Source organism: Colletotrichum graminicola (assembly GCF_000149035.1).
Source record: "Colletotrichum graminicola M1.001 genomic scaffold supercont1.8, whole genome shotgun sequence".
NCBI lineage: Eukaryota > Fungi > Ascomycota > Sordariomycetes > Glomerellales > Glomerellaceae > Colletotrichum > Colletotrichum graminicola.
Genome location: NW_007361012.1, coordinates 1,104,859 through 1,118,584, shown reverse-complemented (window position 1 = coordinate 1,118,584; position 13,726 = coordinate 1,104,859). Strand labels below are relative to the sequence as shown.

Here is a 13,726-nt window from a genome sequence, read left to right as displayed (position 1 = left end):
AACTCTCAACTCTGTTTCAACGACATCTCGGGCCAGAACGCGCAGAGGCAATTTGCTGTCAAAGTGCTTTCACCATGGCAAACGAGTAAGTAGCGCCCTCAGTCGCATGCCTCGTCATCCTCGTGATCTAGGAGTCCTGGTCTAAGCTGGCGTGGCTGAGCATGGCCCGCAATGATGCAACCATCATCGTCAGCCACACGCGTCTCATCCGTCCTCCTCCTCCTCCTCCTCCTCCTTCTCATCACTCGAAAACCATAAGTCCAAGCCACGCGCGCGCGCACATACACACACACACGAGAGATAGGTAGCCATACTAACACAAGCTCAGAAAGCGCAGCGACGAAAAAATGTCTAACGAGCGGACGCCGCTCATCACCAATGTCTACATTGGTGCGCCGCCCCGCCGTTATCCGAATCATGTCCTTCGTCGCTTTTGCACCATCGCCCTCTCATCCACCCTCATCCTCTGGTCCCTCTGCTTTGTAATCGCCCTCTTCCTCGACGAGCCCCCTCGCCACCACGGACACCACCATCACGGCTGGGCCTGGTCCAACAGCATCAACCGTGCTCCCATCACCCATGAGGAGGTGCAGAATATCCTCTTCGAGGTGCCCTCGTCTGAGAAGGCCGAGGAGTGGAGCAAGTATTACACGGCTGGGCCTCACCTTGCGGGCCAGAACTACTCTCAGGTATGAAGTCGAATCTATCATCTTCAAGGAACTAACTCACTTACACTCTTCAACCAGGCTCTGTGGACCAAGGAAAAGTGGGAGTCGTGGGGCGTCCAGTCCAGCATCGTCTCGTACGACGTCTACCTCAACTACCCCATCGACCACAGCCTCTCCCTGCTCTCAAAGTCCAAGGACGATGAAGAGTCGTCCTGGAAGGTCGACTTCAAGGCCGCTCTCGAGGAGGACGCCCTCGAGGAAGACCCCACCTCCGGCCTGGAGAACCGCGTGCCCACCTTCCACGGCTACTCCGCCAGCGGCAACGTGACCGGCTCATTCGTCTTCGTCAACTACGGCACCTACCAGGACTACGAAGACCTCGTCAAGGCCAACGTCAGCCTCGAGGGCAAGATTGTCATTGCCAAGTACGGCGGCATCTTCCGCGGCCTCAAGGTCAAGCGCGCCCAGGAGCTCGGCGCCATCGGCGCGCTCCTGTACAGCGATCCCGGCGACGACGGCAAAGTCACCGAGGAGAACGGCTACGAGGCTTACCCCAACGGCCCTGCCCGCCACCCGAGCGCCGTCCAGCGCGGCAGCGCCCAATTCCTCAGCCAGCGGCCCGGAGACCCCACCACCCCCGGCTACCCCTCCAAGCCCGGCGCGCCCCGCGCCCCCGTGGACGACGCCACCCCCTCCATCCCGTCCATCCCCATCTCCTACGCCGACGCCCTCCCCATCCTCAAGGCTCTCAACGGCCACGGCCCCCCCGTGACGGACTTCAACAAATACTGGAACAGGAACCTCGGGCTCAAGTACAAGGGCGTCGAGTACAACATCGGCCCCACCCCCGACGACGTGGTGCTGAACCTCTACAACGAGCAGAACTACACCACCACCCCCCTGTGGAACGTCATCGGCATCGTCAACGGCACCATCCCCCACGAGGTCGTCGTCGTCGGCAACCACCGCGACGCCTGGATTGCTGGTAAGTCGAGCCCGTCGTCGTCGTCAGACGATCCATCTGCATTGGGCACGAGCACTGACACGAAGCAAGGTGGCGCCGGCGACCCCAACAGCGGCTCCGCCGTCCTCAACGAGGTCATCCGCGGCGTCGGCGTCGCCCTCGCCAGCGGCTGGAAGCCCACGCGCACCATCGTCTTCGCCAGCTGGGACGGCGAGGAGTACTCCCTGATCGGCAGCACCGAGTGGGTGGAGGAGTACCTCCCCTGGCTCTCGGCCGCGTCCGTCGCCTACGTCAACGTCGACGTCGGCGTCCGCGGCCCCAACTTCAACCCCTCGGCCGCGCCGCTCCTCCACCGCGTCCTCCGCGAGGTCACCCAGCTCGTCCCGTCCCCCAACCAGACGGTCCCCGGCCAGACGGTCGGCGACGTCTGGGACGGCCGCATCAGCACCATGGGCTCGGGCTCCGACTTCACCGCCTTCCAGGACTTCGCCGGCATCCCCTCGCTCGACTTCGGCTTCGGCGGCGACAACGGCGAGGCCGTCTACCAGTACCACTCCAACTACGACTCGTTCCACTGGATGAAGGAGTTTGGCGACCCGGGCTTCGTCTACCACCGCACCATGGCCCAGATCCTCGGCCTCGTCGTCGCCGAGCTGTCCGACGTGCCCGTCATCCGCTTCAACGCCACCGACTACGCCGACGCCCTGGACTCCTACGTCGACCAGGTCGAGACCAAGCTCCTCCTCGCCGACGACCCCGACGCCGAGCCCGCCTCGGACGAGGAGCTCTTCCGCGCCCGCGCGAGCGTCGTCGCCGCCGACGCCGACGTCCGCGGCTCGCCGTCCCGCTTCCGCGCCTCCCTGCAGGTCCTCCGCACCTCCGTCGCCGTCCTGCGCGCCAAGGCGGAGAAGCTCGACGACACGGCCGCCTGGGTCGACTGGGAGCTCAGCGCCGGCATCCCCTGGTGGAACCTGCTGCGCCGCATCAGGGTCGCCCTCGCCTTCGTCCGCGTCAACAAGGCCTACAAGGGCTTCGAGCGCCACTTCCTCTACCCCGCCGGCCTGGACGGCCGCAGCTGGTTCAAGCACGTCGTCTTCGCGCCCGGCCTTTGGACCGGGTACTCTGGAGGTTAGTACTTCCCACAAAAGTCTTTTCTTGTATTCGCTTCACTTTTCCGCGAACAAATGCTGATCCGCGACTACAGCCGTCTTCCCCGGTCTGCAGGAGAGCATCGACGCCAAGGACTTCGACAACGCCCTCAAGTGGGCCGGCATCGTCAACGAGTGCATCGCCTCCGCCACCAAGAGCATCTAACGACAAGCTTGGTCGGTGACGCCCCCCGTCGTCCGGTTCACTGAAACACCCATCATCCTCCCCCAATCTCCTTGGTTTTTGGTGACACCGCTTGTTGGAAAACCTCTCTTCTTTATTCCATAGCTTTTTTTCAGCCGAAAAGATCCATCTCCTCGTACACTCGCAAATAGTACATCAATCAAATGCATATCTCGTGAAAAATGTAAAGCGTTTTGTGGGAAGGGGAGGAACCCCTCCGAACCGAACTCGGTGGACGTGAGAAGAACCGGGGGTTTCGGGATACGACCCGCCATGGTCTATACACTTGCACCGTCATCATGGAACGTGAAATGGAGCGCATGTTCATCGGCCGATATGTATCAGCATTTGATCAATGGCTTCTGTGCCTCTATCGCCTCGGCTATTCATACAATCACACATCACAGATTCTCTCCCAACAAGAGCGCTCTCTACGCTCCCCAGACGGTCTCACGGCCCGCGCGCTTAAAACTTGTAGACCTGCTCCGGCTTGTAGCCGAGCTCCTTCAGAGCGCCGACCAGCTCGCCCTGGTCCTTGGGGCTCTTCTTGTTGCCAGAGATGGCGTTCATCATGCCGGGGGGGCCGCACACGAACACTTTGATGTTCTCGCTCTTGGGCTCGGGGAGGACCTGCTTGAGGAGTTCCTTGGTGATGAAGCCCTTGTTGCCGACCCACTCCTTGGGCGGCTTGTCGAGGACGTAGAAGGCGCGGAAGCGCTGAGGGTACGTGTTCTCGAGCTCGGCGAACTCCTTCTTCAGCAGGATGTCCTCCTCGGTGACATTGCCGAAAATGAGGGTGACCTTGGTCTTGTCGTCGGGGTTGTTGAAGATGGCGCGCGCGAGCTGGTACATTGGCGTGATGCCCGTGCCGCCGGCGACGAGGGCGATGTGGTCGTGCTTGTTGGGCGACCAAGGGTACTTGGGCAACGGGCCCTTGAAGTCGAGCCGCTGGCCGGGGGTCATGTCGTGCATGTGCGTCGACATGGGGCCGTTGGGGTACTTCTTAACGAGGAGCTCGATGTAGCCCTTCGCGTCTGCGTAGCTGTTAGTCTGAGAAGGGGGGATTGGGGACGCAGACGGGTCGTCAAGAAGGGATCCAGTGAGGGGGGGGCAGACTCACCCTCGTCGCTGGTGGGCGTGTAGGGCCTCAGCGTAGCCTTCTCGTCCTCGGGGCCCTTGTACTTTGTCAAGACGGCGCTCGCGACCTCGAGGCCGGAGACCATATCGTCCTCAGGCAGCTTGAAGCGGAACTTCTTGGTGTTGTGGTTGACGATCTCGACGTCGTCGAGCTTGAGCGACACGAAGCCCTGGTCGCCGCCGGTCAGCGCTTTTTTGGGCGCCGCACCAACGGCCTCCTTGACCTTGGCCTCGGCCTTCTGGGCGCCCGCGGGGGCAGAGCCGGACAGGAAGTAGTAGGCGCCGCCCGCGACGGCGGCCGCGGCGCCGGCGTACAAGGCCGCGTTCGAGCCGCCTGTTTTGGTGGGCTCAGTGGCATAGCGGCGGGCTTGCTGTTACGATGGATTCTGGTTAGTTCTGGTGATTCAGTCTCTGGTAGTTCAGTTTGGGGGGGGGGGACAGCAGCGAGGCAGGGAATGAGCTGAGCATCTTACCAGCTTCAGAGGCTGCGCGGCCCGGAAAGCAGATCGAGCAAACATTGCGATGGAGGGCTCGATTGAGATTTTCAAGCCGTTGAGAATCGTTCAATTGATTGGCGTCGAGGGAGAACAGAGGTGGAGGTTGATTGGGAAAGCCTGATTTGTTGCCGGGAAGCTTGCGTAGATTTGGATCCGAGACAACAGCTCTAAAGCCGGGCAACCCGCAAAGCTCTCTCTCCCTACCTCTCTATCCGGTCGGGGGGTGGGGGCATTGCATGACGTAAAATGTCACGTGAGTCCACCCAAGCTCCTTCTCGGTGCCTGGACCTCCGTTGGCCGGACCGGAGTGATAACCGCGTTGCATTTCTCGACACAATTGCCAACGTGCTCAAAGGGCATTGTTGCGATTCGGTCGCTTGGGACGGTGGTCAGCGTCATAGTATTTTGGGTGAAAAAAATGGGCAAATGCCGAATGCCGAGTATGCTGGTTTGTATCCCCCTCGCACGGGGAAAACCCCGGCGGCGGTCGCGCCCAATATATTATGTACAAGCAAGCAGCTTCAACTTCAAATGCTGAGAGCTGAGCTTAAAAATCCATTCCACATTTCTTGGGCGTTGTGGCCAGATGCCTGGTGCTCAGCCGCCCAGCATTACGGCCTTCCTTCTACATTGAACCCAAATGGGCCCTTCCACGGGGCCATGACCATCCACATTCTTCGTCATCCAAGCTACATGCTGAAAGCGACCGACCAGGGGCTCCTCTCTTTATGTCTCCTGAAATACAACAATACGCCTCTTGATCATCAAAGCGAAATCAGAAACGCTCCTCCCTAACGTTCCTCATAGTACATATTTATGGCAGATGCCCCGAGAAAAGGCATCTGCCGAACAGAAAAATCTAGCCCTCCTCGCACGCTGCGACAAAAGCCTTGCCAGCCTCTCCAACAATATCACCGGTCTGTTTCCATGGCGTCGGACTCTGCGGGCTTCTCGCTGGGAGTCTTGGCCTTTGGCGTGCTCGACCGATCTACTAGTCTGCTCTCTGGAATCGTTTCCGTCAAGGGGCTGATTTGAGAGTCCCTTCTTTTCGCAATCACATCCTGGCTGCCCCGACGCATCGTACCGATGTCCTGGTGCGAAGCCAAAGTAGGGGTGTTCGCCTGGCTGCCACCTCTCTGACCATGATAGTGAACAACTTGGGGAGGGGGTTGTCCAGCCTGGATGCCGAGTTGCTGAGTGGGGTATGGATCCAAGTCTTTGCTGGAAGTAGAGAATGTCGATACCACGGGCTGGTGATAACCATTGGATGAAGACTGGCTGCCGGTTGGTGTGTGACCCTGGGGTTGATGTTCCGCTTGCGTCGGGGTTCCAACGTCATTTGGAGAAGTTGATCCCTCGCCCAGATTTCCGGTGAGGCTATTCATCCCGCCTTCGATGTCACGGAGCAGGCGGACATATTCTTCCGGTACGAGTCCACTCTCCTGCGTCTTTGGATCTTCAGCCACGAGCCAGCCTTGGCCGTGTCGATACGAAACCCATATAATCTGACCCTCCAACAATGGCAATTCGTTTTCGTTTTCTCTCTCAAAGTCGAAAAGGGCAACGGCCTTACCGTGCATCTCCTCGTCAGGTGAGGTAATGGTGAATTGGTAGTCCCGTGAGTATCTGGATTGGTCGTCACCGCGGAAACCCGGCGAGGATGCTGAGCTGGAGTCGTCCGAGTAAGCCTCCTGTTCCGCGTACTGCCGAGGAGGTAGGTCACCCAGCTGGTATGTATGGCTGGAATGTCTCGCATCGTCAGGTGGGTAAGTGACATATTCCCCGCCCGGTCCATTTGCTTCCCCTCCTTGGTTCAGATAGTATCGCTCGCTGCCATCACCGCCGGTTCCGACATAGAAGCCACGCTCTTGCTCATAGAGTGAAGGGTTTAGCACGTCGTTGCTGTTTTCTTGGGAAATTCTTGAGCGGGAGCTTCCGCCAAAGGCCGCAGCAGAAGACTTGTGCTTTCGGTGCCTAGAACTAACAACAGGGCTCGCCAGATCTTCGTCCTCGCTCCACGGTGGGCCGTCTCGAAATTCCATCGGCGGCAGATCACGGGCCTTGCCAAAACCGTCCCAAGAACCGGCATCCCAGGTCATTTTGGGTTCCCAGACGGCGGCAGGATCGGAGAGGCGGCGCGACTCGCTGGCGGGCGTGCTGAGACCAGAAGCAGGATGTGACGGCTCTGGCACGGGACCGTAGTGCATGGGGTGCATCATGGGATATGCGAAATCGCGCACCAGAGTGTAGGGAAGGTTCGAGGTGAAAATTGGGAATAGGTAAGAGGGCGGTCGCGAACGCGACGGGACGGAGCCCGTCGAGTATTGCGACAGGCGATTCTTTGAAGCGTGCGACATTGGTCTCGGTGCGATTGATCGTCGGGTGACCGGTGATGTTATTAGCGGCGGGAGTGGGGGATGGTTCGAGTTGGCGGAGGGAGAAGCTGCAGCAGGTGGGGATGTCGTGGGCGAGGAGTTTTGTGACAAGAGCGTGGTCATCCTGAGATTATTGCAGACGTTGGGGAGCCAGCATGAGGATGACAAGACACTCGATTTGCAGATCCGACGGCCTCGTACCAAGCCACGCAGCAAATTCTTCGCAGAACAGCCGACCGTGGTTTGCCGGCGACAATTGAAGGGCAAGAGGGGTTATGATTGCTAAGAAGCCAGTGCCAGGCAACAGCCGCAGTGAGTACAAAGGTATGCGCAGGCGTAATCGAGGGTTGTACTGCGCCGCCAGAGCAGAGCGGGTTGGCCCAAGTATGCGGGCTGCTGCGAGGACCGTGATTTGAACGAGGCGAAAAAAAAATAACAACTTTGGGTTGAGAAAAGCAGTAGCGGCGGCAAGCAGGCTCGCTCGCAAGGTGTCGCAAAATGAAAGTCGTCGCACGCGACGCTGTGGGTTGGAAATTGAAGAAGGAGCGTCGAGAACGAAAAGCCAAGAGCAAGGGTGCTGTTGGAAGTTGGGCCGCGGGGTCGCTCGGCGTGCAGCAAGAGGAGGGTCGAAGAACGAAGCGGGCCAAATGGTGCAGCGGATGGAAGGAGAAGGATGGAAGAAGAGAAGAAGAACGGAAGTATGGAGGAGTGGAAGAGGAAGTGAGGTTGGGAATAATCCGTCTGGGTTCAGGTCGCTGGCGCTGTTTTGGTGCTGGGCAGCCGCTGCGCAGCGAGAAGAGAGAAAGAGTCCAAGTCCCAGGTCGCTTTGCTGGTGAGATGGCGGGAGGGTGTGTGTGTGGAAAAGAGAGGGACCGCAAACTGTCTAGCACCCGTGTCTGTGTACTACAGGGCAGAACAGGGAGTGGAATACCTACGGCGCGATACCTGGAGAGAAAGACAGAGAGAGAGAGAAGGGGGGGGTGTGGCGGGCAGAGAGAGGATGTGTGTACGTGGGAGTGTGCTGTATCCGGCCCGCAGCTAGAAACGGCCGTCTGTGCCTTTTCGCACCAAAGGCAGCACAAGATTGGACTGGACTGGACCAAAATGGGCTGCAACAAGCTGCCTACCTCAGGTATTGGTCCTGAGCCAAGGACACAAGTATACGTACCCTGATATTGTACTTTTGTTAGAGCACCCTTTCACCAGTGAGCAAGCAAGCTACAGAATCACCCCTCGGGAAGGGTTGCACGAGGGAGCCAGCGGGCGGACCACTTACTCATCGGCTATCCCAAGGTACTTGTAACCTTGAGAAGGAAAGTTCAGGGACGCAAAGAACAGACACTTCGACCCCCAAACGCACCGGGACTGCACCTTGCTGCCTCTAAGCGCGTCGCGCAGTGATCCTACTGGCTGTTGGCTGGAAATGGCAGGAAGGGGTGGAGGGGTGTTGATGGAGTGAGAAGCGAGGAGGGAAAGGAGGGAATGGGACGGTGGGGAGAGGCGCAGATGTCTCTGTAAGATAGAGAGAGAGAGAGAGAGAGAGAGTGTGTGTGTGTGTGTGTGTGTGTGTGTGTGAGCGCGCGTCAGAGTGAGAGGAAGATGTGTTGGGAGGTGAGGGGGCGGGAAAAGAGAGGAGAGAAAGAGGATCACAGCAGAGAGAAGAACGGTGACAACAGCAGCAGCAGCAGAAACAACACCACCAGCAGGGACACAGCTACAAGTTGGGGTGTTAGGCAAGCACGCAAGGCAAGGTACGAGAAGGGAGGGAAAGAGGCGAAGAGAGGGGTAATTAGAGGGCGGGATTCGGACAGGATTTGGACCTCGCTCGTTCGCTTCCCTTCTTTCTTTCTTTGCTTCTTTGCTTCCTTCCTTCTTTCTCTCAAAGAAAACAAACAAAAACAGCAAATGACAGAAACAGAAAGAGACGCCCTGGAACCGAGTCAGCGCCAGCTTCTGCAATCGGCAGGACGAACTACACTATGGAACTTGCCGCCACACCTGGGTAGCAGCACATAGTAGATCTGAACTGGAAGGGTATATCCTCCGTTGTGGTCGTGGGTAACAATATCTGGAGACTTGTCTGGGAAGCGGATGCTTTGCGGCTCGTTCTCGCAAGGGGGGGGGTGGCGGTCACGGCTTTCAGCCCAATATGGAAGGCCAGGCGAAAGCAGCGATATGCTGATAAATACAGTAGGGTACCTAGGGCAAGTAAACAGACAGAGCAAGAAACAACCTGGAGAGGTGCAGGTCCAGATGCGGGCGAAGTCTCGAGTAGAGGCATGGCTCATGTATCCCGGATACGCATTCGCGCAGCTGCTGCCTTGCGAGATGGTACTTGATCATGTATCCGTACTCGCAGTGTCTTCACTTTTCCGGCTGCCGCTAATTCAACAGATTTAGTCACCCTCTCTATCCTCTCCCCATTTCCAACGGTTCCATCACCCGCCGGAGCGTAGGTACTCCCCCCCCACAACGGTCCATCACAGAATCCAAAAGGAAGAAGCCTGTCGAACAGCACAGGGCTAGAGCGGTACCCAGCGTGGTTGTTGGTCCACCAACGGCTGCTGTCAATTAAAAATTCGACACTGACCACTTCAACACCGGCCGGCGCAGATTCCCGTTCAGGTCGCACCATGGTCCGATACTGGCCGGCCCACAGCTGATTAGCGAGGACGTCCCTGGCGCAAATCGCAGGATCTCCAGACTGGTCACCCACTGACGTAAAATTCGCCCTCATGGTTCGAACCATAACGATGGGAATCTTTGCGTACGGGCGCCAATCACAAGGAACTGGAACTGCTCATAATAAAAACTAGTGTGAACTACCTATGCGTACGTTGCGAACAGACGGAACCGGAAGAGATGGCAAGGATCAGCATCGAACCCCATGCCATAGCCGTCACCTATATTACTCCAATATCCCCTTCATGCCCAAAGGTATTGGACTCGGACATACATCCAAGACCTTCCTACACAATGGTGCCGCATGCTACCATCAAGCTCTATACCCAGGAAATTTCCCATCCGTGCAGTCTTTTTGCCCGAGAGCGGACAGCCTAAAGCACAAACAGCCAGCGGTTGGTTAGCCAAGCACCATCCAATTAGCTGAATCGTCCCGAACATCAGTGCCAACCGTGGGGCAACCCGCTAACAGATGGATGGGTTAGTCGAAATTGCGTTTTCCTTCCCAGTCCACAGGGTGGAAATAGGCATGGTGAAACTGCAACGCTGATCCATGGTCTCCTTGAAGCTCCTGGTTTTGCCATCAACTAACTGCCCGTGGCCCCACGCAGAAAAGCAGTCGCTGGTGTTTCTGGTTATTACATGGTGGGGGATGGGCAGGAAATGATCCGGCGGCTCGAGTGTCGTTGACGAACCTCAGCCCTCGCCTGTCAACAGTTCCAGCCGGGCTACTGCCATTGACGTTGGCCCATCAGTTTTCTTCTCGCACGAATGCATCTGGAGAACGGCAGCGACAGCGGCAGCGGCAGCAGCAACCATGCAAAGCACTGAAGGGATGCGACGGACCATTGGATAGCCTGAATAGGACTAGAGCGAGCGGGAAGCGTGAGCGCTGCATCAAGCTCGCCACAGCGCAGGGTGGGTTTACAGCTCAGCCGTCGACCCAAAAGAAAGACAGGTGTTCCGATCAGACCCATTCTGCTCTTAACCAAGGGTAGCACCATACAGGTGCCCCTAACACTGGACTGATGGGCTGACCGCAAACCCTTGTGTGAGAGAGAGAGGTCTAGCCCGTCAACGCTCCGAGGACCAGAGTCGTCAGGGTCCATTTCGCTGGCCCAGCTTTATTGTGGCTTCTACTGGAGAGCCTGCGAGTGAGGTACGACCTGTACTACCACGCGTGACAAGGACGTGTGTACATATGTGCACGTCTCGCCGAGGGCGGACAAATGTCTCCAGCCGAGACTCAAGACTCTAGGTAGACGCATCCGCCGTCAAGTCGCCTCATTCAATGGCTGTTCTATTTCTGGGCCGTGTGCGCTGCACACGGCATCTGCAGCTGGGCTGCTTGGAGTTGTTACTGATTGGTGCCCTCGTCGCTGTCGTTTGTTTCAGAATCTGCGAGCGCCTAACAGCCAATCACATGGGCGGACTCGGAACAGCCACGTGAGATGACTACCTGGTAGGTAGCGTGGACCTGGAGGTTGGTTGAGCCATACGAGCCTCAGGCAGGGAAAAGGGTCGTGCGATCCCTGTCTGCCTTTCATGGGCCGACGTTCAGCCGAAAAGCGAGCTGCCTGCCTAGGTTATTTTCTCCAGCCATAAAGAACGTCATTGCGATTCTGGTAAAACTTTTCCTTTCATCAACAACACTCGTCGGCTTTGGAGCTTTCAAAGCCACGACTGGCAACGTTGAACTGAAGATAGGTATTGGGTTTCACGCACCCTCGAGGAGGCAAGGACAAGATAGATATTTTACTCCCACACATTCACGAATTTGGTTCGATCAATTCCTCTCAAAAGGTAAGGCAAAACTCGAGCACAAATATGCCTTCGAGCAACCTCGCATGATGAGTCTTTTATTATTGGAGCTGTCTAAATCCCCATGTTGACACACTTTATACCGTATACGCTTTTTGTCTGATATCGCGATAAACCTGATTTGCAGTGGAAAGCATTTGAATATGTCGGGATTCTTGGCTAATTCAAGACACAGATCAAAATTATCCCCCCAAACGACCGGCAGACGAACGAGCCACGCCCGCCGCGATTTCGAGTGACTAACCAACAAGCCGCGGTTTTCCTTTTTTTTTTTTTGTGTTTTGCCCTTCTCCGGCCCCACTTTCTTCCTTCTCTTCGTTTATTGACTGCTGCCCATCGATACCCATTCGAAGCTCGTAGAGCTCGATCCGTCTCCAAGAACCCCACCATCATCGTTACTTTACGTGCAATTGTCACCATACCCTCTGCAAACATCACGGGCATAATGGAGGTCGTGAATGGTACTGGCGCCGCGCAGGCTGCAGCTGCGACAGCAGCGGCGGACGCGACAACGCCTAACAACGGCAGTGAGTCTGGGACTGGAGACTTCAAGCTCAAGTTCTGCACAGTCTGTGCCAGCAACCAGAATAGGTACGTGAGGCTTACTGCCCTGCCCGTCAACACCAACCTACCGTCGCAGCAGCGCCGTATGCTTTCTTCGCGTCAGCGGCGCAGTGAACAACGGTCTAACCTAGTCATTTTCCCACAGATCAATGGTTTCCCACCTTCGACTTGCAAACGCAAACTACCCCGTCATCTCCTTCGGCACCGGGTCCCTCGTCCGTCTGCCTGGTCCCTCGATTACGCAGCCCAATGTCTACCACTTCAACAAGACATCATACGACTCAATCTTCAAGGAGCTCGAGTCGAAGGACCCGCGGCTCTACCGCGCCAATGGCGTCCTCAATATGGTCGACCGCAACCGTCATGTGAAATGGGGCCCCGAGCGCTGGCAGGACTGGCAGATTGGCATGCCACGCCTCAACCACACCGAAGACCGCGGCAGCGTCGGCGTCGAGGGCGGTGTTGTTGACATCGTCGTCACCTGCGAGGAGCGCTGCTGGGATGCCGTCATCGACGACCTCATGAACCGCGGCGCGCCCCTAAACCGCCCCGTCCACGTCATCAACGTCGACATCAAGGATAACCACGAGGAGGCCAGCGTCGGAGGGCGCGCCATTCTCGACCTCGCAAACTCCCTGAACACCGCCGCCGTTGAGGAGCGCGAGGCCGTTGGCGCCGCCGCGTTCGACAGCGGCAGCGCTTCTAGCCGTGCGAGCTTCGACGAGAGGGTTCCGGATATCCTGGCCGCGTGGCAGGATCGGTGGCCGCATCTGCCGGCTGTTTGGACATTGGCTTGGTTTTGAGCGGGTGTTGGGAGCCAGACGGCAGGTTGGGAAAAGCTTTTTTTGTCGCTTACATGAGGGAACGGACCGAAGCGAACGACACATCACATCGGCCCATTCATCCCTTGCGGGGCTCCTGCAACATATTGATATCACCGATCCGAGCGACGAACAGGCTTGTGATGTCAACGTCGATATCAATACCAGAGCTCTTTGTCCGGCTCCGACCCACGAGTCGGCTTGCGGTGTCCAAGGACGATGCATGTTACAGTCCAGAAGGACCGTGTAAAGTGAACATGGGGAAGCTGGAACAGGAATCCAGCTTGCGCCTTTATTGACCAGCCGTCTATGTGGGAGTCGAGAGATACCACTATCGAGCGAGGAAGCACCAGGGTACTGCTGGGTGTAGTCGGCATGCCTTGGGGTGGCAGCAGAGGTAAAACGATAGCTGGCGGGTCAGGAACAGCGACAAGGAGGCGTCGAGTGTTCATTGTTGACGGGGAGCCCTTTGAGACGTGCCACATGTGGTTGGTGTCGTAGGTGCGATTCATGGAGAGAGACGGAGCACGGAGCATGTTCCAGAGCAGCTCCTCCGACTGGGGAGCAAAGCTCGGGGAGAGGACCAGACAAACGAACTATAACGACGAACATGAACAATAACCATCCTTGATGAGTTCCTAATCCTGCCGCGCATCACCTTCTCATTGCACGGTTCATCATTTTTTTTTTTTGTGGTTTCGACCTGACGAACCCCAGAGAACGGTTCCACAGCGTTTCGCTACCGTCTGTTAACCCCAGAAGCCATGTGAGGCCGCGTTTCGAGCTCAACCTCGGTCGAGGCAAGTTTCAAATCGCGAAGCCCCGGGAAGGAGCGGATGCATGCACGGTCGGAGCCCCCGAACCT

General features: G+C 57.4%; 4 protein-coding genes across 4 annotated transcripts; 2 read left to right on the top strand and 2 right to left on the bottom strand.

The window, feature by feature from the left end:
* Positions 1–347: 347 nt before the first annotated feature.
* GLRG_02984 (PA domain-containing protein) lies at positions 348–2,946 on the top strand (the record flags this gene model as incomplete). Its single annotated transcript, XM_008093669.1, has 4 exons — positions 348–689; positions 747–1,653; positions 1,723–2,760; positions 2,837–2,946. The coding sequence occupies 4 exons, from the start codon at positions 348–350 to the stop codon at positions 2,944–2,946; spliced, it is 2,397 nt and encodes a 798-aa protein (XP_008091860.1).
* A 483-nt stretch (positions 2,947–3,429) lies between these two features.
* Positions 3,430–4,619, bottom strand: GLRG_02983 (oxidoreductase NAD-binding domain-containing protein; the record flags this gene model as incomplete). The annotated part of the gene is made up of 3 exons (XM_008093668.1): positions 3,430–3,998; positions 4,085–4,472; positions 4,575–4,619. 3 exons carry the CDS (start codon positions 4,617–4,619, stop codon positions 3,430–3,432), a joined length of 1,002 nt encoding a protein of 333 aa, XP_008091859.1.
* Positions 4,620–5,509: 890 nt separating this feature from the next.
* Positions 5,510–6,955, bottom strand: GLRG_02982 (SH3 domain-containing protein; the record flags this gene model as incomplete). The annotated part of the gene is made up of 1 exon (XM_008093667.1): positions 5,510–6,955. The coding sequence occupies one exon, from the start codon at positions 6,953–6,955 to the stop codon at positions 5,510–5,512; it is 1,446 nt and encodes a 481-aa protein (XP_008091858.1).
* Positions 6,956–11,921: 4,966 nt separating this feature from the next.
* Positions 11,922–12,843, top strand: GLRG_02981 (Ssu72-like protein; the record flags this gene model as incomplete). The annotated part of the gene is made up of 2 exons (XM_008093666.1): positions 11,922–12,067; positions 12,186–12,843. 2 exons carry the CDS (start codon positions 11,922–11,924, stop codon positions 12,841–12,843), a joined length of 804 nt encoding a protein of 267 aa, XP_008091857.1.
* Positions 12,844–13,726: the final 883 nt, after the last annotated feature.